Genomic DNA, 22305 nt, shown 5'->3' with positions numbered 1-22305 from the left:
CCACATGGATTACAGGCAACAACTGCCCTGGGCTAAAGGCTAGAGCTGCCACTTTCAAGGAGCAGGACACTAATCTGGATGCTTTTAAGAAATCCAGCCACACCCTACGATGAACCATCAAACAGGCAAAGCGGCAATACAGGACTAAGATCTAATCTTACTACACCGGCTCTGATGCTTGTCGGATGTGGCAGGGCTGAACCATGCGTGAGCGCACCATCTGTTCCGAACATGCCCCAATTCACATTGACTGGGCTGTAGAAGAGTGGGTCGAGATCTTCCAGTTCCTCGGTGTCCACATCACTAAGGACCTGTCATGGTCCAAACACACCGACACAGTAGTGAAGAGGGCACGGCAACACTTCTTCCCCAGCAGGAGGCTGAAAAGATTTGGTGTGGCCCTCAAAGTTCTACAGTTTCATCATTGAGTGCATCTTGACTGGCTGCATCACTGTTTGGTATGGCAACCGCTCGGCATCTGACCATAAGGTGCTACAGAGGGTAGTTCATACGGCCCAGTACATCACTGGGGCCGAACTCCCTGCCATCAAGGACATCTATTCCAGGTGGTGTCAGAAGAAGGCCCTAAAAATTGTCCAAGACTCCAGCCACCCAAGTCATGGTCTGTTTTCTCTGTTACCACACTGCAAGTTTTACCGGAGTGCCAAGTCTGGGACCAAAAGGCACCTACAAGCCATAAGACTTGTGAACAGCTAATCAAATGGCTACCCAGACTATTTGCGTTGCCCCCCCCTCCCTCTTATACGTTGCTGCTACTCCCTGTTATTATCTATGCATAGTCACTTTAATAAATCTACCTGCATGTATTTATTACCTCAATTAACTTGACACCGGTGCCCCCGCCATTGACTCTGTACCGGTACCCCCTGTATATAGCCCCGCTATTGTTATTTACTGCTGCTCTTTAATTATTTGTTATTTTCTTAACTTCAATGTTGGTTAAGGGCTTGTAAGTAAGCATTTCACTGTTGTATTCAAATAAAATGTGATTTGATTTGATCAGTGAGTATATTAATGGTGACATGTGCAACACCATTCCCCCCCCTCCATATTTTATTAAAATAAGCCAACAACTTTGCTTTTAAGTATTAGTTTCTAAAGAATTTCTAAATATAACTGATTACACAGATTTTAACACACGTGTGTCTCACACCCTAATCTGTTTCACCTGTCTTTGTTTGTCTCCACCCCCCTCCAGGTGTCGCCCATCTTCCCCATTATGCCCTGTGCATTTATATCTGTGTTATCTGTTGTCAGTTCATCTTGTCTCATTACGCCTACCAGTGTGTTTTTCGTACTCCTGTGTTCTTGAGCCCCTGTTTTATAGTTATCCCGGTTTTGGTCATTCTGCCTGCCCTGACCCTGAACCTGCCTGTCGTTCTGTACCCTTTGACACTGTGCTAGATTACTCTACCTTTGCCTGACCTGACCCTTAGTCTGCCTACCACCTTGTACTTTACGGACTCTGCCTTGGATTACCGACCTCTGCCCGCCCTCGACCTGTCATTTGCCTGCCCCCTGTTTTATAATAAACGGCTGTTATTCATACTGTCTGCATCGTAGTCTTATTCTGAGTTGTGACAACTTGTGTGAAACACTGCCATAATCTTCTACCGGGGTAACTTGCACCTCCGGGAACAGTTTCCCCGGGAACTTAAAACAAACGCCCCTTTTCTAAAAACAACATATCATTAAATAACTAAAAAAGTGTAGAACGTTTATTTCCCCTTATACTTTATTCGCCTAAACATGACCTTCATCCACAAATTTTATTTTATCCAAAGTTGCCTTTTTATGTCAGCAATTAGACATTGTTCTTAGGGGGGCAAGTTACCCCCTAGTACCCTAATGGCTGGGGCCATTTATTTTTATTTTTTGCCATTTACCAAATTGCATTTTAAATTTCCCCTTTTTTTTAAACATAAAACATAAAATACTGCCAAATGGGATTCAGAAAGAAATATATATATATTGTGATATTATATTTTGGCAATGTCGCCAGGCCCTAGTTATAACTATATTTGGACAATAACCTAATTAGATAGCATCATGTAAACCTATTGAAATGCCATTTTTAGACTAAGTTTCAAAAGTTTGGCAACTTCGTATAATAATATGGCACATCAATATTGGCAGAGCATTGCAGTGACGTTTTCAGAGCCACTTCCATTATCATTGAAGTATGTTCTTAGAACATCATTGGAACATCATGTCATAAGGTTACAGAATAACTTCATAAGACTCTCGCAAAAGGATTTAGTGTAGAGGTGAATAAACCGTAAGCTAAACAAGCAAAGGGAGTCGCACGCTCCATATGTATAACCTCCCAGTCATTTAACGTTTCGCCATCACTGTGCCTTCTTCACACTATAACTTCATGAGAGTCTAGTGGGAATGTTCCCTTCATGTTGTTTTAGGTATTTAGGATGACTTCTCCATTAACAGTCGCACTATGTTTTTTTTTAAACCAAATTTGTATTTTATTTGTAATTTTTTTCATGGGGGGGGGGTTACAGGTACAATATTTAAATGTTTATGATTTCTTATTCCATTCATATATTTTCAATTCATTATTTTACACATTGTACCTATGGGCTGCCACTCAAAAGAAGAAGAATCATTTTCATGAAAAAACATTACAAAAGGTACATAACTACAACGTATTGATAGTTTTGATAATATTTTAGAGTTGAAGTAATAATACATTCTGTATATACAGGAAAAGAAAAGTAAAAAATAAATTATGGCCAATTTCATAGTAAAACATTTCCTTGGTATTAAATACAGTCTGTGAACAAATGTAAAATATATACATTGATGGTTCGGATTATGGGATTCTAAGGTTATGTGTTTCCATATTCTTTTCCAGTTAAAGGGTTATTCAAATTCACTTAGATCTGTAGACCATACATTTTTTATGGCTACCTCTGAATATGAGCTTTCCAAAAGGTGTTTATATACGGAAGAGATTTCTCCTTTTGGTAGCCCAGATCATTTATATATAAATCCCATCATTGGAGGGTTTGGTAGTTGGGTTTCCCGAGATACTCCATAGGCCAGCATAGCTGACCGAAGTTGTAAATATAGAAAGAGATGCCTGGAAATGTGAATGTGTTTTTCAAATCTTGGACTGTTCTCAAACCATTATGTGCCAAATAGAAATTGTATGAGCAACAATAGGACCAAAACGTAGTTTACATTGTTTAAGGGAAATATCAGTAAACCAATTTAGGATGGGGCGAAATTTCAGTGCCTGGAAATACAATTTAAAGTTTGGTACGTATAGTCCTCCTACGTCTTTCCCTCTTTGTACATTTCTAAATGTTTTTTATTTGTATCCTGGATTGCTTACCTTTCAATATACATTTTGAAACTACAATATGAATTTTATCCCAATAGCCAGAAGGGGGAGACATGGGAAGCATTGACCTACAGATATTCAGCCGTGGCAATATATTCATTTTGACAATAGATTTTCTGCCAGTGAAAGCAATTGGGATGTTAATCTGTCTACTGGGGTCGGATTGAATTGATTTCAGCATTCTATTAAAGTTTCTGGCAATTGTTTTATGACCGCAAGGAAATATATCTACTTCCAAATATTTAAAATTTGAATGATTGGGACAGATTTTTCAGAACCTATTCAATTGAATCCAGACATAATTGCTGAAGTTTGTTCGGGGATGTTTTTGGAACATTGTGTCATAATGTCACACTATAACTTCATGAGACCATTGTAGGAATATTCCCTGCTTATTGTTTTGAATAACAATTCCATCACAATCAGCAGAACGCTCCGGTAATGTTTCCACACAACCACTATTTCATCCACATTTTGTTGCGCCAGTAAGTTCTGAGAACATTACCACAATGTTGTGTTATTATATTCCCTGGCAACCTAATGTGAACCTTAGGGGAATGTTCTGTGGTAGTTTAACCAGATGTTGTGCACAACAATTTAGTGAATGTTAGGAGCACATTCCAATTATATTTCATTTGAAACATTTCTTATAAAAAAAGATTTGGTGATTAAAAATGTTTGTGGGATGTTATCATCCTAATGTTAGCTGGAACTTAATAAGAATGTTATTTAATGTCCTGGGAATGTTCCCAGTTTGCTGGGTACTCCTCTCTCTACAGTATCAAGCACTTGATGATGAGGCAGAGACCAAGGAACATGATGACACACAGACAGGAGAAGTGAAGTGACAGGATGACCAGTATGTCCCCTAGCAGGCTGTTGTCCCTAGGTCGGGGCATGGGAGGGAGCGGTGGCATCTGGGGCATCTCGCAGTAGACCCCCGTCCAGCCTTGGTAGCACTGGCAGGTAAACTTGTGCTTCATGTCCAGGATGTCGTGGTTGTTAAGATGGCCGCTCACGTGGAAGCGGGGACCCCGGGGGCCCAGGTTGCGGCGAATGTGGAAGAAGCGGGGGTTGAGGTGGAGGTAGGCTCCTGAGTCGAGGCTCTTCCTCACACACTTGCCGTTCTTCTTGCACAGGGCTTTGCTGCACAGCTTGGCGGCTGAGGTGACGTTGATGACATAGTGGCCTAACGGGCCATCAATATACTTCTTCACGGTCAGGCAGTTTCTCTGGAGGTGCACATAGACAGGCAGAGGCACAAACACAATGTGATGCACAGCATAAATACACAGCATAAGTATAGGTGTCCGTGAAAGTATAGCTAAAAATAGGTCTGCAGTTCACTGGGAATAATAGTTACGTTGAATGAACCTTCCTTATGTCACCCACAGTATGTTAATTTACTTCATGCACTATCCCTTGACTTGCTTATCTTTTTTTCTCTCCATTTGATTTCCTCTAAAACTGGAATGGAGGGAATCAAGGCTTGAAATGTTCAATCTAATACACAGGATGAGCTTGGTAAAAACATATTGGGTCAATTGTAACCAACATGGAGAACTTAATGTGCAGCTGCAGGTTAGCGCTGGATTTCCTAAAATGCTACTAATGAGAGATTACGTGTTAAAATAAACTTGCTTGCAACCGAAAACCGACAAGAATAAACCAGCAGATCAGTTCTCCCATTGTTACTGGGTCAAACAAGTGAGATACCAGACATCTTCGTCTAGGTTCTCACTCCTGGCCCCAATGAAATAGCAACCGACTGACAAAATGTTATGACCGCCATAGCCCTAATCAGGAACACTGAAAATCGCACAGCTTGAAATTAATCCAAAATAATGATTGTAAGAATTTAGACCCAGTGAATTGTAAGTAACTCTAGTGGAGTATAGTTCAGTACAGCACAGCAGAGTACAGTACAGTAGAATATAGTTCAGTACAGTACAGAGTACCATACTGTACTGTACTGTACTCCACTGTATTGTACTGAACTATACTCTACTTTCCTGTACTGTACTGTACTGTACTTTACTCTACTTGAGTTAAGTGTACAGTAGAGTACAGTAAAGCACAATACAGTACAGTACATTATAGACTTCTATGTTTGGATCACATTAGAATATCAATTGTGATTTGACATAACTTGATAAGACTATCATTTTATGAACATGATTAGTTGAAATCACGTGTTCCAGGCAAAAAAAAGGTGCCCCACTGTTGGTCCTCAGATCCGGGATTAATAAATAAAAACAATCATATTGTACATGGTTTTCTGTGTTATTTCTTTACCTGAGTTCGAGCATATTCTGAGGAGCCCCAAAGTACCACTCCTGACGCCCCAAGAGCTGCACTCTCTCCAATAGTGTGCACCAGGTCACTCTAGGAGAGACATAATAAAAGATGTAACACTGCAAATACAGTCTCCCCTTCAGGTCAAAGTGAGGTGAATACTTGACCTGCTCCAGTGATCAATGTTGACTGGTACATTCTCATGTTTTACACCCTGAAACTAAAATAGAGATCATGGCCCAATCCAGAATAAGCCCTATATCACCTCTCTATAGGTACTTTAATACACCTGAAAGGTTCAAATACTGTAGGTAAGTAATATCCACCCAGCCAATCAGAGAGCAAGTTAGAAATGGTTAAACTATCCAGTTATTTCAGATCTACTCAAGTGCCTATGGGGGTTAAGGGCTAGGGGATGTTTCTGGATGGAGCCCATGTATTGTAAATAAATTAAAGGTCATGTGAGATTTCATAGCTGAGACTAAGCAATCCACTCAACACTCTGTGACAGTTCCAGAAGCTTATGGGAGATTAATATCTTTTTATCCACCTGAACTTGGCAGGAGACAAGACAAGCGACTTAACAGAAAAATGCAGAGGTTAGGTAGTTTATCACAATGACTGAAAGGCAATACAAACCTTGCACAAATTATAAAAAGCTCTAACTTGTGTTAAAAAGCGCTAAAAATGTGTTGGAATATTTAGCACTGTTCTAACACTATTTTGATTCTTGAACCAAAAGCAACATCACCAGTTATTAGTAATCCTTCTCACCTCTGAGAGGACCGTGAAGGTGTAGGCATAGAAGGGTCTAGAGTAGACGAACACAGGCAGGGTGAAGTCGGTGCGTGCGATGGAGGCAATCCTCATGGCCTCTTTGACGCGGTAGTGGACAAACTTGACGGTGTTGGCCGAGGACATGAGTTCATAGTCTAGGTACACGGAGGGGTAGAGAGCTGTGCTCTCCCTCCAAAGCCACATCAGATGGTCATTTCGGACATGCTCCACGTTGGGGCATTCACCTGTGTAGCGATGCGGGTGCGTCTTGTAGCCATAGTTGTAGCAGTCGGGGAACAAGTAGAAGCCCCAGAGGCCGTCAGGTCGTCGACTTTCGGCCAACAGTAGAGTATTGTTCATAAAGGCCTGTCCGGCCCTCTCAAAGGCCTCCTTGGCCTCATTCTCCACCTTGCTCTCAGGCCAATCTGGATGGAGCTTCCGTATCTGCTCCTTGGACTTGTTGCGGTAGATGTCCTTCGAGCCCCAGTTGCGCACCCACTGGGGCCTCCAGTTCTCCCAGTCAATGACACCCAGGCCTCGGAAGTCCTTGTGAGGGATGAGCTTGTCGATGTCGGCCCTGGCCTTGCTCAGGTGCTTGGACAGGCTCTGGTTCTGGGGCAGGCCCCCGTTGATGGGGTTCCCAGAGCTGGCGTAGTAAGGATAATAGCCCAGGTGGCTATGGTAGAAGATGGTGACATTGGGCCCGCTAAGGGTCTCGTTGAGGTTGGCCACGATGTCAAAGACGCTGAGGTCCAGGTCCACCTTGAAGCGAAGGCGGCAGGACTCTGTGGGGGCGTTCCACACTACGATGAAGGGCCGATGAGGGATAAGAGGAGCCTGGGCCTGCTTAATCTGCTCACCACCAGCCCCTTCTCTGTCCCCAATCCACAACACTACCACCAGCAGATAGCGGCAAATCAGCGCCATCGCCCTAGACTCTTAGTCGTCCTATCCCAACATGAAAAGGAAAAAGAACAGGATAGAAATCACCACATCTTTTTGCGGGAAAAAAGTAAACACATCATGGGCTTCAGTAGGCAGGGATAATCAAGGCTGGAAAGGACATGTGAGTGAGGGTCAATGAGCTGCACTGCTCTAGATTGCACACACTGTACAATGGTCCTCTATTCTTCTCAGAGAAAGGTGCCATTTGACTGAATGTGCTGCTGTCAAGATCTATCAAGTCTGCCGGGCTTATTTTGTCATATTGCCCTAACAAAGACGTTTTGAGTTGGCCTTCGTTAATGTGACCATGATGAAGATATTTACATATCGGAGTGGGCCTTAATTAGAACTGTTGCGTTTGTTTTTTTGACAATGATTCCCATCCATCACCAGGCATGCACACCAACACAGACACACACACACACACACACACACACACACACACACACACACACACACACACACACACACACACACACACACACACACACACACACACACACACACACACACACACACACACACACACACACACACACACACACACACATGCTCACTCTTTTCAGGATAACTTTTTACGGGTTCTTGTGTAAGATGCCCCCACACCTAATTGCAATTAGTGCCTTTATCCGAGTCCAGGGAGGGAAACCATGACCCCACTCTCAGAATACAAGGCCCCTGACGTTGTCTTCAATAGAGACATGGAAAATCGGCCGTAATTTTCATCCACCTCTGATGGGATTGCGATTGCTTCATTTATTTAATAATTCCTTCACTTCTAGGAGAGCATCCTTGTCTGTATACTGTATATGCAATAGGTACATTGTATGGTGTAATGATATTAATCAAGATAGATTTCAGTATCTTTTTGACCAATATCTGATTCTGGGAAGTTTTATAACCTGTTTAACACCAGAAAGAACAATATGGTTGTTTTTGTTTTTGTCGTTCTTATTATGCGGGGCCAACAACTGTGCATTCCGTATAATTCCTGAATATAACATTTAGATTTGTAGTTATAACTGAAGAGGAAAAGGCTTTGGCTGCGAGTCCTGTGCTATGCTTTGTCAGTCAAACTGTACCGTAATCCTTGCCCAAGACAAACAGTCCGTGGTGAAGTCTCTCAGGCTTTCCTCGAACCATAAATAGTCCCAGTGCCTCCGGGAACACCACTCACCACTAAAAAGATCCCCCCCCCAAAAAAAAAAAGCAATGTCTGAGCTCAAACAGACAAAAGACTCCACATTTGATGTCATGTTTTTCCTCAAAAAGACACAACTGAACTCAAACCGGAGCCAAGTCTCCTGACTGGGCTGATTGACTCCAGATGAACGTACCAGCGGCTAACTTTAAGAATGGAAGCTAACCCTTCTCTCAAACCTTCAATGAGCTGCCAAGTAAATGATCCTAATCACTCGATCAGTCAATGTACAAACGTTATATTATAACAGATCCTTTATTAGTGTGATTACTTCGTAATACTGACAGTTGTGCCTTGTGACATCGCTAGCTTTCAGTTCTTAGAACTGTTCATAGGACTTTCATACTTTGACATATGAACTGCCATTTTGCTAACCATGCATTGTAATTCATCAAACATTTTATTTTCCTTCCCATAAAATGCCGGGAGCAGCTAAAATGAAATAAGTCCCTTGCCGATAGTTTGTGGTAGGAAAAATAAATATATCTTTGGCATTATCATCGCCATGTATGTGCAATTGGCATGAATATGTTGGTCATCAATATACACTGAGTGTACAAAACATTAGGAACACCTTTCCATGATATAGACTAACCAGGTGAACCCAGGTGAAAGCTACAATCTCTTATTTATGTCACTTGTTAAATCCACTTCAATCAGTGTAGATCAGTGGTTCCCAAACTTTTTATAGTCCCGTAACCCTTCAAACATTCAACTGCCAACTGTGTACCCCCTCTAGCACCAGAGTCAGCGCACTCTCAAATGTTATTTTTTTGCCATCATTGTTAGCCTGCCGAACACACACACTATATGACACATTTATTAAACAGTTTTTGTTAGTTTTTGTTACAACCTGGCTCGTGGGAAGTGACAAGGAGCTCTTATAGGACCAGGGTACAAATAATAACCTAACCTCATTGCAACTCCCCTCCAAGTCTCCGACCACTACCTTGTATCCTTTTCCCTCTCGCTCTCATCCAACACCTCCCACACTGCCCCTACTCGGATGGTATCGCGCCGTCCCAACCTTCGCTCTCTCTCCCCCGCTACTCTCTCCTCTTCCATCCTATCATCTCTTCCCTCCGCTCAAACCTTCTCCAACCTATCTCCTGATTCTGCCTCCTCAACCCTCCTCTCCTCCCTCTCTGCATCCTTTGACTCTCTATGTCCCCTATCCTCCAGGCCGGCTCGGTCCTCCCCTCCCGCTCCGTGGCTCGATGACTCATTGCGAGCTCACAGAACAGGGCTCCGGGCAGCCGAGCGGAAATGGAGGAAAACTCGCCTCCCTGCGGACCTGGCATCCTTTCACTCCCTCCTCTCTACATTTTCCTCCTCTGTCTCTGCTGCTAAAGCCACTTTCTACCACGCTAAATTCCAAGCATCTGCCTCTAACCCTAGGAAGCTCTTTGCCACCTTCTCCTCCCTCCTGAATCCTCCTCCCCCTCCCCCCCCTCCTCCCTCTCTGCAGATGACTTCGTCAACCATTTTGAAAAGAAGGTCGACGACATCCGATCCTCGTTTGCTAAGTCAAACGACACCGCTGGTTCTGCTCACACTGCCCTACCCTGTGCTCTGACCTCTTTCTCCCCTCTCTCTCCAGATGAAATCTCGCGTCTTGTGACGGCCGGCCGCCCAACAACCTGCCCGCTTGACCCTATCCCCTCCTCTCTTCTCCAGACCATTTCCGGAGACCTTCTCCCTTACCTCACCTCGCTCATCAACTCATCCCTGACCGCTGGCTACGTCCCTTCCGTCTTCAAGAGAGCGAGAGTTGCACCCCTTCTGAAAAAACCTACACTCGATCCCTCCGATGTCAACAATTACAGACCAGTATCCCTTCTTTCTTTTCTCTCCAAAACTCTTGAACGTGCCGTCCTTGGCCAGCTCTCCCGCTATCTCTCTCTGAATGACCTTCTTGATCCAAATCAGTCAGGTTTCAAGACTAGTCATTCAACTGAGACTGCTCTCCTCTGTATCACGGAGGCGCTCCGCACTGCTAAAGCTAACTCTCTCTCCTCTGCTCTCATCCTTCTAGATCTATCGGCTGCCTTCGATACTGTGAACCATCAGATCCTCCTCTCCACCCTCTCCGAGTTGGGCATTTCCGGCGCGGCCCATGCTTGGATTGCGTCCTACCTGACAGGCCGCTCCTACCAGGTGGCGTGGCGAGAATCTGTCTCCTCACCACGCGCTCTCACCACTGGTGTCCCCCAGGGCTCTGTTCTTGGCCCTCTCCTATTCTCGCTATACACCAAGTCACTTGGCTCTGTCATAACCTCACATGGTCTCTCCTATCATTGCTATGCAGACGACACACAATTAATCTTCTCCTTTCCCCTTCTGACGACCAGGTGGCGAATCGCATCTCTGCATGTCTGGCAGACATATCAGTGTGGATGACGGATCACCACCTCAAGCTGAACCTCTGCAAGACGGAGCTGCTCTTCCTCCCGGGGAAGGACTGCCCGTTCCATGATCTCGCCATCACGGTTGACAACTCCATTGTGTCCTCCTCCCAGAGCGCCAAGAACCTTGGCGTGATCCTGGACAACACCCTGTAGTTCTCAACCAACATCAAGGCGGTGGCCCGTTCCTGTAGGTTCATGCTCTACAACATCCGCAGAGTACGACCCTGCCTCACACAGGAAGCGGCGCAGGTCCTAATCCAGGCACTTGTCATCTCCCGTCTGGATTACTGCAACTCGCTGTTGGCTGGGCTCCCTGCCTGTGCCATTAAACCCCTTCAACTCATCCAGAACGCCGCAGCCCGTCTGGTGTTCAACCTTCCCAAGTTCTCTCACGTCACCCCGCTCCTCCGTTCTCTCCACTGGCTTCCAGTTGAAGCTCGCATCCGCTACAAGACCATGGTGCTTGCCTACGGAGCCGTGAGGGGAACGGCACCTCAGTACCTCCAGGCTCTGATCAGGCCCTACACCCAAACAAGGGCACTGCGTTCATCCACCTCTGGCCTGCTCGCCTCCCTACCACTGAGGAAGTACAGCTCCCGCTCAGCCCAGTCAAAACTGTTCGCTGCGCTGGCCCCCCCAATGGTGGAACAAACTCCCTCACGACGCCAAGACAGCGGAGTCAATCACCACCTTCCGGAGACACCTGAAACCCCACCTCTTTAAGGAATACCTAGGATAGGATAAGTAATCCCTCTCACCCCCCCCCCCCCCTCCTTTAAGATTTAGATGCACTATTGTAAAGTGACTGTTCCACTGGATGTCATAAGGTGAATGCACCAATTTGTAAGTCGCTCTGGATAAGAGCGTCTGCTAAATGACTTAAATGTAAATGTAAATGTAAATATAATAATAATTATAATTATTAATAATAATAATTAATAATAATGAATTAATTTGGCTCTTTATTTAGCCATCTTACATATGAAACTTTATTTGTTCATCAAAAATGGTGAATTACTCACCACGGGTTGATGAGAAGGGTGTGCTTGAAAGGATGAACATAACTCTACAATTTTGGGTTGCATTGGAGAGCGTCTCAGTCTTAAATCGTTTTCCACACACAGTCTGTGCCTGTATTTAGTTTTCATGCTAGTGAGGGCCGAGAATCCACACTCACATAGGTACGTGGTGGCAAAGGCCATCAATGTCTTAACAGCGCGATTTGCCAAGGCAGGATGCTCTGAGCCCAATCCAGAAATCAGAATTCTGATTTAATTCAATTTTCACAGAACCGCTTGTTGCAATTTCGACGAGACTCTCTTGTTCAGATATCGGTGGACTGGAGGTAGGGCATAAAAGGGATAACAAATCCAGTTGTTTGTGTCATCCATTTCGGGGACATATCTGAGTAATTGCGCATCCAACTCACTCGCTATATCACATTTGACATCGTCCGTAAGCTTGAGTTCATTTACACACAAAAAATCATACAATGATGGAAAGATGTGTGTTGTCCTTGGAGAAGATGTTATGCAGGTGAATGAGGACCCAAAAGCGACTTGGCGAAAACAGAGTTTTTAATCCAGTAAGAAACTTTACAAAACAAAAAGCATAATACTACTCGTAAAGACGAGAACAGACTGGAGACTTGATCGAGAACTGCAGGTTGCCTCGGGAAGGCACTTGAACCTAGCAGACTCAGACACCTGCTCACCACGCAGCATCTGAGGGAAACACGACACGACAGGGCAAAACATAGACACAGCACGGTGAATTATAGATGAGGATCCGACAGGGCAGGTACGGAAAACAAGGAGAGAAATAGGGACTCTAATCAGGGAAAAGGATCGGGAACAGGTGTGGGAAGACTAAATGATGATTAGGGGAATAGGAACAGCTGGGAGCAGGAACGGAACGATAGAGAGAAGAGAGAGCGAGAGAGTGAGAGAGGGAGGGGGAGAGAGAGGGATAAAAAGAGGGAAAGAACCTAATAAGACCAGCAGAGGGAAACGAATAGAAGGGGAAGCACAGGGACAAGACATGATAATGAATGACAAAACATGACAGCACCCCCACTCACCGAGCGCCTCCTGGCGCACTCGAGGAGGAATCCTGGCGGCAACGGAGGAAATCATCAATGAGTGAACGGTCCAGCACGTCCCGAGACGGAACCCAACTCCTCTCCTCAGGACCGTAACCCTCCCAATCCACTAAGTATTGGTGACCCCGTCCCGAGAACGCATGTCCATGATCTTATGTACCTTGTAAATAGGTGCGCTCTCGACAAGGACGGGAGGGGGAGGGAAGACGAACGGGGGTGCGAAGAAAGGGCTTGACACAGGAGACATGGAAGACAGGATGGACGCGACGAAGATGTCGCGGAAGAAGCAGTCGCACAGCGACAGGATTGACGACCTGGGAGACACGGAACGGACCAATGAACCGCGGAGTCAACTTACGAGAAGCTGTCGTAAGAGGAAGGTTGCGAGTGGAAAGCCACACTCTCTGGCCGCAACAATACCTTGGACTCTTAATCCTGCGTTTATTGGCGGCTCTCACAGTCTGTGCCCTGTAGCGGCAAAGTGCAGACCTCACCCTCCTCCAGGTGCGCTCACAACGTTGGACAAACGCTTGAGCGGAGGGAACGCTGGACTCGGCAAGCTGGGATGAGAACAGAGGAGGCTGGTAACCCAGACTACTCTGAAACGGAGATAACCCGGTAGCAGACGAAGGAAGCGAGTTGTGAGCGTATTCTGCCCAGGGGAGCTGTTCTGCCCAAGACGCAGGGTTTCTGAAAGAAAGGCTGCGTAGTATGCGACCAATCGTCTGATTGGCCCTCTCTGCTTGACCGTTAGACTGGGGATGAAACCCGGAAGAGAGACTGACGGACGCACCAATCAAACGACAGAACTCCCTCCAAAACTGTGACGTGAATTGCGGGCCTCTGTCTGAAACGGCGTCTAACGGGAGGCCATGAATTCTGAACACATTCTCGATAATGATTTGTGCCGTCTCCTTAGCGGAAGGAAGTTTAGCGAGGGGAATGAAATGTGCCGCCTTAGAGAACCTATCGACAACCGTAAGAATCACAGTCTTCCCCGCAGACAAAGGCAGACCGGTAATGAAGTCTAGGGCGATGTGAGACCATGGTCGAGAAGGAATGGGAGCGGTCTGAGACGACCGGCAGGAGGAGAGTTACCCGACTTAGTCTGCGCGCAGTCCGAACAAGCAGCCACGAAACGGCGCGTGTCACGCTCCTGAGTCGGCCACCAAAAGCGCTGGCGAATAGACGCAAGAGTGCCTCGAACACCGGGATGACCAGCTAACTTGGCAGAGTGAGCCCACTGAAGAACAGCCAGACGAGTGGAAACAGGAACGAAAAGGAGGTTACTAGGACAAGCGCGCGGCGACGCAGTGTGCGTGAGTGCTTGCTTAACCTGTCTTTCAATTCCCCAGACTGTCAACCCGACAACACGCCCATAAGGAAGAATCCCCTCGGGATCAGTAGAAGCCACAGAAGAACTAAACAGACGGGATAAGGCATCAGGCTTGGTGTTCTTGCTACCCGGACGGTAAGAAATCACAAACTCGAAACGAGCGAAAAACAACGCCCAACGAGCTTGACGGGCATTAAGTCGTTTGGCAGAACGGATGTACTCAAGGTTCTTATGGTCTGTCCAAACGACAAAAGGAACGGTCGCCCCCTCCAACCACTGTCGCCATTCGCCTAGGGCTAAGCGGATGGCGAGCAGTTCACGGTTACCCACATCATAGTTGCGCTCAGATGGCGACAGGCGATGAGAAAAATAAGCGCAAGGATGAACCTTATCGTCAGACTGGAAGCGCTGGGATAGAATGGATCCCACGCCTACCTCTGAAGCGTCAACCTCGACAATGAATTGTCTAGTGACGTCAGGAGTAACGAGGATAGGAGCGGACGTAAAACGTTCTTTTAGAAGATCAAAAGCTCCCTGGGCGGAACCGGACCACTTAAAACACGTCTTGACAGAAGTAAGAGCTGTGAGAGGGGCAGCAACTTGACCGAAATTACGAATGAAACGCCGATAGAAATTAGCGAAACCTAAAAAGCGCTGCAACTCGACACGTGACCTTGGAACGGGCCAATCACTGACAGCTTGGACCTTAGCGGAATCCATCTGAATGCCTTCAGCGGAAATAACGGAACCGAGAAAAGTAACGGAGGAGACATGAAAAGAGCACTTCTCAGCCTTTACGTAGAGACAATTCTCTAAAAGGCGCTGTAGAACACGTCGAACGTGCTGAACATGAATCTCGAGTGACGGTGAAAAAATCAGGATATCGTCAAGATAGACAAAAACAAAGATGTTCAGCATGTCTCTCAGAACATCATTAACTAATGCCTGAAAAACAGCTGGCGCATTGGCGAGACCAAACGGCAGAACCCGGTACTCAAAATGCCCTAACGGAGTGTTAAACGCCGTTTTCCACTCGTCCCCCTCTCTGATGCGCACGAGATGGTAAGCGTTACGAAGGTCCAACTTAGTAAAGCACCTGGCTCCCTGCAGAATCTCGAAGGCTGATGACATAAGGGGAAGCGGATAACGATTCTTAACCGTTATGTCATTCAGCCCTCGATAATCCACGCAGGGGCGCAGAGTACCGTCCTTCTTCTTAACAAAAAGAACCCCGCCCCGGCCGGGAGAGGAAGAAGGCACTATGGTACCGGCGTCAAGAGACACAGATAAATAATCCTCGAGAGCCTTACGTTCGGGAGCCGACAGAGAGTATAGTCTACCCCGAGGAGGAGTGGTCCCCGGAAGGAGATCAATACTACAATCATACGACCGGTGAGGAGGAAGGGGAGTTGGCTCGGGACCGACTGAAGACCGTGCGCAGATCATGATATTCCTCCGGCACTCCTGTCAAATCGCCAGGTTCCTCCTGAGAAGTGGGGACAGAAGAAATGGGAGGGATGGCAGACATTAAGCACTTCACATGACAAGATACGTTCCAGGATAGGATAGAATTACAAGACCAATTAATAGAAGGATTATGACATACTAGCCAGGGATGACCCAAAACAACAGGTGTGAAAGGTGAACGAAAAATCAAAAAAGAAATAGTCTCACTGTGGTTACCAGATACTGTGAGAGTTAAAGGTAGTGTCTCAAATCTGATACTGGGAAGATGACTACCATCTAAGGCAAACATGGGCGTAGGCTTGTCTAACTGTCTGAAAGGAATGTTATGTTTCCGAACCCATGCTTCGTCCATGAAACAACCCTCAGCCCCAGAGTCAATCAAGGCACTGCATGTAGCACCCGAACCGGTCCAGCGTAGATGGACCGACATAGTAGTACAGGATCTAGATGAAGAGACCTGAGTAGTAGCGCTCACCAGTAGCCCTCCGCTTACTGATGGGCTCTGGCCTCTTACTGGACATGAATTAACAAAATGTCCATCAAATCCGCAATAGATGCACAGGCGGTTGGTGATCCTCCGTTCCCTCTCCTTAGTCGAGATGCGAATCCCTCCCAGCTGCATGGGCTCAGTCTCAGAGCCAGAGGAGGGAGATGGTTGCGATGCGGAGCAGGGAAACACCGTTGATGCGAGCTCTCTTCCACGAGCCTGGTGACGAAGATCTACCCGTCGTTCTATGCGGATGGCGAGAGCAATCAAAGAGTCCACACTGGAAGGAACCTCCCGAGAGAGAATCTCATCTTTGACCACTGTGTGGAGTCCCTCCAGAAAACGAGCGAGCAGCGCCGGCTCGTTCCAGTCACTAGAGGCAGCAAGAGTACGAAACTCTATAGAGTAATCCGTTATGGATCGATCACCTTGGCATAGGGAAGCCAGGGCCCTAGAAGCCTCCCCACCAAAAACTGAACGGTCAAAAACCCGAATCATCTCCTCTTTAAAGTTCTGGTAATTGTTAGAACAATCAGCCCTTGCCTCCCAGATAGCTGTGCCCCACTCTCGGGCCCGGCCAGTAAGGAGTGAAATGACGTAAGCAACCCGAGCTCTCTCTCTAGAGTATGTGTTGGGTTGGAGAGAGAACACAATCTCACACTGGGTGAGAAAGGAGCGGCACTCAGTGGGCTGCCCGGAGTAGCAAGGTGGGTTATTAACCCTAGGTTCTGGAGGCTCGGCAGGCCAGAAAGTAACAGGTGGCACGAGACGAAGACTCTGGAACTGTCCAGAGAGGTCGGAAACCTGAGCGGCCAGGTTCTCCACGGCATGGCGAGCAGCAGACAATTCCTGCTCGTGTCTGCCGAGCATGGCTCCTTGGATCTCGACGGCAGTGTTACGAGCGTCTGTAGTCGCTGGGTCCATTCCTTGGTCGGATCCTTCTGTTATGCAGGTGAATGAGGACCCAAAAGCGACTTGGCGAAAACAGAGTTTTTAATCCAGTAAGAAACTTTACAAAACAAAAAGCATAATACTACTCGTAAAGACGAGAACAGACTGGAGACTTGATCGAGAACTGCAGGTTGCCTCGGGAAGGCACTTGAACCTAGCAGACTCAGACACCTTCTCACCACGCAGCATCTGAGGGAAACACGACACGACAGGGTAAAACATAGACACAGCACGGTGAATTATAGATGAGGATCCGACAGGGCAGGTACGGAAAACAAGGAGAGAAATAGGGACTCTAATCAGGGAAAAGGATCGGGAACAGGTGTGGGAAGACTAAATGATGATTAGGGGAATAGGAACAGCTGGGAGCAGGAACGGAACGATAGAGAGAAGAGAGAGCGAGAGAGTGAGAGAGGGAGGGGGAGAGAGAGGGATAAAAAGAGGGAAAGAACCTAATAAGACCAGCAGAGGGAAACGAATAGAAAGGGAAGCACAGGGACAAGACATGATAATTAATGACAAAACATGACAGAAGAGCTCCAACTTCTTAATCATAGCCCCAATTTTGTCCCGCATATTGAATATAGTTGCGGAGAGTCCCTGTAATCCTAGATTCAGATCATTCAGGCGAGATAAAGCATCACCCAGATAGGCCAGTCGTGCAAGTTGTCTGACAAGTGAAAATGATGGTCAGTAAAGAAAACCTTAAGCTCGTCTCTCAATTTAAAAAAAATGTGTCAATACTTTAACCAGCACACTTCTGTATGTTGTAAAAGTGTTACATGGTCGCTGCCCATTTCATTGCATAGTGCAGAAAATACACGAGAGTTCAGGGGCCTTTCTTTATTAACAAAGTTAACCATTTTCACTGTAGTGTCCAAAACATCTTTCAAGCTATCAGGCATTCCTTTGGCAGCAAGAGCCTCTTGGTGGATGCTGCGGTGTGCCCAAGTGGTGTCGGGAGCAACTGCTTGCACGTGCGTTACCACTCCACTATGTCTCAATGTCATGGCTTTTGCGCCATCAGGACAGATACCAACACATCTTGACCACCAAAGTCCATTTGATGTCACAAAGCTGTCCAGTCCTTAAAAAATATCCTCTCCTGTTGTCCTGGTTTCTAGTGATTTGCAAAAGAGGATGTCTTCCTTAAATTGACTCCCTATAAACATAACGGAGTAGCTGTGCCAGGCCCGCCACGTCTGTGGACTCATCCAGCTGTAACGCATAGAATTCTTTGGCTTGTATGCGAAGCAGTAATTGTTTCAAAACATCTCCGCAGCAGCAGGAAGAATTAAGTCTTCCACAATAGCATGGGGCTTGCCTGTCCAAGCCAAACGGTAGCTCACCATATAAGAAGCTTCTAGCCCCTTCTTATCAATGGTAACTGTTGCTTTTATACATGTCTTACTATTCAAAATTTGTCTTAATTCTCGCTCAAAAAACTCCTGTGGCTTATTTTTCAAGTTGGCATGTTTTGTTTCTAAATGTCTGCGCAAGAGTGAAGGTTTCATCGAGTTGTGAGAAAGTACTTTTGCACATATAACATACTGTTGCTGAGGAAAGGTACCAGTCCCAATATAAGTAAACCCCAAACCAATGTAGTTCTCATCATATTTGTGCCTCTTCGATGGTCTGTTATTCGGTGCTTTCCCGGGTGAGGGGGCAGTAGCTCTTCGGCTGCATCTGATTCACAACTGTCAGTGTCCATGTTAGCCAGGCTAACAACAAATGTAGAACTACTGATGCTAGCATTGGATGTGCTTGTCGTTGACAGGTGCAGTTGTAGTAATGCTGGTAGTAGCAGTACTACCAGTAGAGCTGGTATGTGTCTCTATAGACGCGGGCCTTTTTAACCATTTATACATTTTCGAGCAAACGGAACGAGCAGCGGCTACGTTTGGCTACATACGGACAGTTCGTGGAATTCCCACGAGAGAGTAACGGTTAATGTGATTGGATGTTCATTATTTGACTAGGCTACCTGTGTTTAACATTGTGTTGTTATTTCGCTAAACTCTAGGTGGTTTAATTTTATTTTTGGCAGTGAAACGAGGCTACTCAGGCGAGAAAAAAACCTCACCCACATCTATAGCCCCGTTGGAAAATAAAAATGTACTGTTTGAAAATCTGAGAAGAAAAAAAAGACAGTTGAGACAGTTGACACATGGATTGTGTGTGTGCCAAAATTGGAGTGAACATGGGCCAGCATCCCTGTGGAACGCTTTCAACACCTTGTAGTGTCCATGCCCTGATGAATTGACGCTGTTCTGATCGCAAAAGGGGGGGTGCAACTCAATATGAGGAAGTTGGTGTTCCTAATGTTTTGTACACTCAGAGTATGTTGGTCTATATAGCTATGGAGACCCAATTCACATGTGTTTACAGTTTTCGTTAATCGCATTGGTACTATTTTCACAACTATGTGGTACATTTTCTAAACTCGGTACAAACCTCCAAACTGGTCGTGGTCCTGTGTGGCTCAGTTCGTAGAGCATGGTGCTAGCAACACCTGAGTTGTGTGGTTGAATCAGACTGAGGTTACATACAGTATGAAAATATGTGCACTCACTGTTGTCACTTTGGATAAAAGTGCATGCTATGTAAATGACATATACTACTACTACTACTACTACTACTGTTTGGCCAATGCTGTATAAAAAAAACATCAACAAAAAGACCCCAGCAACTTCATTTTGGATACATGTTTATTGTTTAGCGGATGCATTTGTTACATACAAATACATCTCTGTTTTTTTGTCAATATCCATAGGTTAAACAAACGGTTAAGTGATGATCAATTAAGAGCAGTTGGATTAAGTTAAGTAGTTAAATGGATTTTTTAAACGTGAAACATGTATTTCTAGATGAAACACTAACTTTGGTGATAAAGTGACTGTATCATTTTGTGAGTTGTCAACTGAAAATGTGCTTAATGTTTTCGAAACAACTGTCTTTTTGATGATCTCATTTAAGTTTTGTACTAAGCATTGTGAAAATGTCCCACATACATGTGAAAATTGCCCCAAAGCCATTGAAAAAAACCTGCAATTCAATGGCCCATCTTTATGTACCATGGATCTTTTTGTGAATGTCTGAGTGAATGTGCTTTTGAGGGAGCCGAGATGGCGTTAGATTAAATGTTGAAAAGAATGAGTGTGGAAATAAAAGTAAACATGTGGAGACACTAATCTGCATAGCAGTGCTGGGCAGAACAGATGAGTCAGACTCTTTCTCTGCATCCTTCGGGTCCACCGCTAGTCAGCACACAGCGAAATGTGTTTATTGATGCTATCTCTGTGATCTGCATATCATATGGAAGGTCTTTCACTTTTCAAACGTGTGTATGCATGTATGTCTGTGTCTGTGTATCTAATCTTGTGTCTGACAACTGTGATGAAACAGATTGGTCTTTGATGAAAGCAGGCTATTATTGGCCTGTCATACTGTAGACTTGATGCACTTGTCACTTTTCCAGTTGTTATTAACACTGGAAGAAACTGTGCTCTAATAACACCCTCCCTAAATCATTTACACATGCACACACACATGCGCGCGCACACATGCATACGCGCTTGCACACACACACACAGAATCACACACACACACATGCACACCACCACACATGAACGAATGGGCTGTTCTGAAGCCTTGATCATGTTCACATTTAGCTATCTTCACATCTTGCGGTCTTTCTCTGAACCCTTCAGTTTGGTGAATATCATTTCCATATGTGATGGTGGTTTTATTAATATTCCCTGCCAGTTCATCTACTGTGGCACCATACTTTTGGTTCAACACGTCATCTCTGAGTTTCAATCTTAATGACCCTGCAAGTCTTAAAAATGATCACAATCAGATACTACTGAGTAAAATATTTCTCTCCTTAGTTAAATGAATGGCTTGTGAAAGGAATTGAGACGGAAGTTAAACAGTTTTATGATAGAAATACATTTGATCTGAGCCTTTAGATCTAATACTATGAGGAAGATTTATGATCTAAAAAATGGCTGCCCAACCCTCTTCCTGGAGAGCTGCCGTCCTGTAGGTTTTCGCTCCGACCCTAATCTAGTGCACCTGATTCTAATAATTAGCTGGTTGATCAGCTGAACTAGGTTAGTTACAACTGGGGTTGGATTGAAAACCTACTGGAGTGTAGCTCTCCAGGAACAAGGTTTGGGAGCCCTGATCTAAAGTCTCACATACCTCTTTCAAAGCTCCTACTGATCTAGCCTGGTCCCATTGATCCTGAGGAACCAGTCCAGGTCTTCTTGAAACGATAACGGTTCCACAATGCTTTCTTCTCTCCTATATGCCCCTCTAACTGTTTTTTTGGGGGGGACCAGCAGTGCCCTTCGCTTTGGATCTCCCCTGGGACCCTTGGTGTCTGTGGGGCCAGCGATGCCCCTCTTTGTTGGCTTGGCTCCTCCTCGCTGACCTGACTAACTCAGGCAGTGGAGATGGGTGCACCGCTCTTGCCAGAGAGGGAACCCGTCCCTGCTAGTCACTCTCACTCCACTATCTCTTCTCAACTGGAGGATTTCCACAGAAGAGTGTTGTCTTTAAAACATGAAAACAGATCACATGTATAATGGACTTTATTAAGTAGACCATGGCCTAAGTTCAATAGAAACCTGTCACACTGAAACAAAGCCATTTTTTCCACTGCCAAATACAATCACAGAAGGTTTTTGGCTACTGTACAGTGGTGTAAAGTACCAAATTAAAAATACTAATAAGTACGAGTTATGTCGTTTTTTGGGGTATCTGTACTTTACAACTTATATTTTAGACAACTTTTACTTCACTACATTCCTAAAGAAAATAATGTACTTTTTACTCCATACACTTTCCCTGCCACACAAAAGTAACATTTTGAAATGCTTAGCTGGACAGAAATATTGGCCAATTCGCACTCTTTTCCCTGGTCATCCCTACTGCCTCTAATCTGGCAA

General features: G+C 45.4%; 1 protein-coding gene across 1 annotated transcript; it reads right to left on the bottom strand.

Moving 5' to 3' along the window:
* Window positions 1–2531: 2531 nt before the first annotated feature.
* Window positions 2532–21863, bottom strand: LOC124010034 (hyaluronidase-like). Its single transcript, XM_046322390.1, has 4 exons — window positions 21557–21863; window positions 6452–7402; window positions 5678–5767; window positions 2532–4614 (listed from the first exon to the last, which is right to left on the bottom strand). Exons 2-4 carry the CDS (start codon window positions 7379–7381, stop codon window positions 4156–4158), a joined length of 1479 nt encoding a protein of 492 aa, XP_046178346.1. The 5' UTR covers window positions 7382–7402; window positions 21557–21863; the 3' UTR covers window positions 2532–4155.
* Window positions 21864–22305: the final 442 nt, after the last annotated feature.

The sequence above is a fragment of the Oncorhynchus gorbuscha genome, linkage group LG01 (assembly GCF_021184085.1).
Source record: "Oncorhynchus gorbuscha isolate QuinsamMale2020 ecotype Even-year linkage group LG01, OgorEven_v1.0, whole genome shotgun sequence".
Classification (NCBI taxonomy): domain Eukaryota; kingdom Metazoa; phylum Chordata; class Actinopteri; order Salmoniformes; family Salmonidae; genus Oncorhynchus; species Oncorhynchus gorbuscha.
This window is presented reverse-complemented; position numbering and strand designations above follow the sequence as displayed.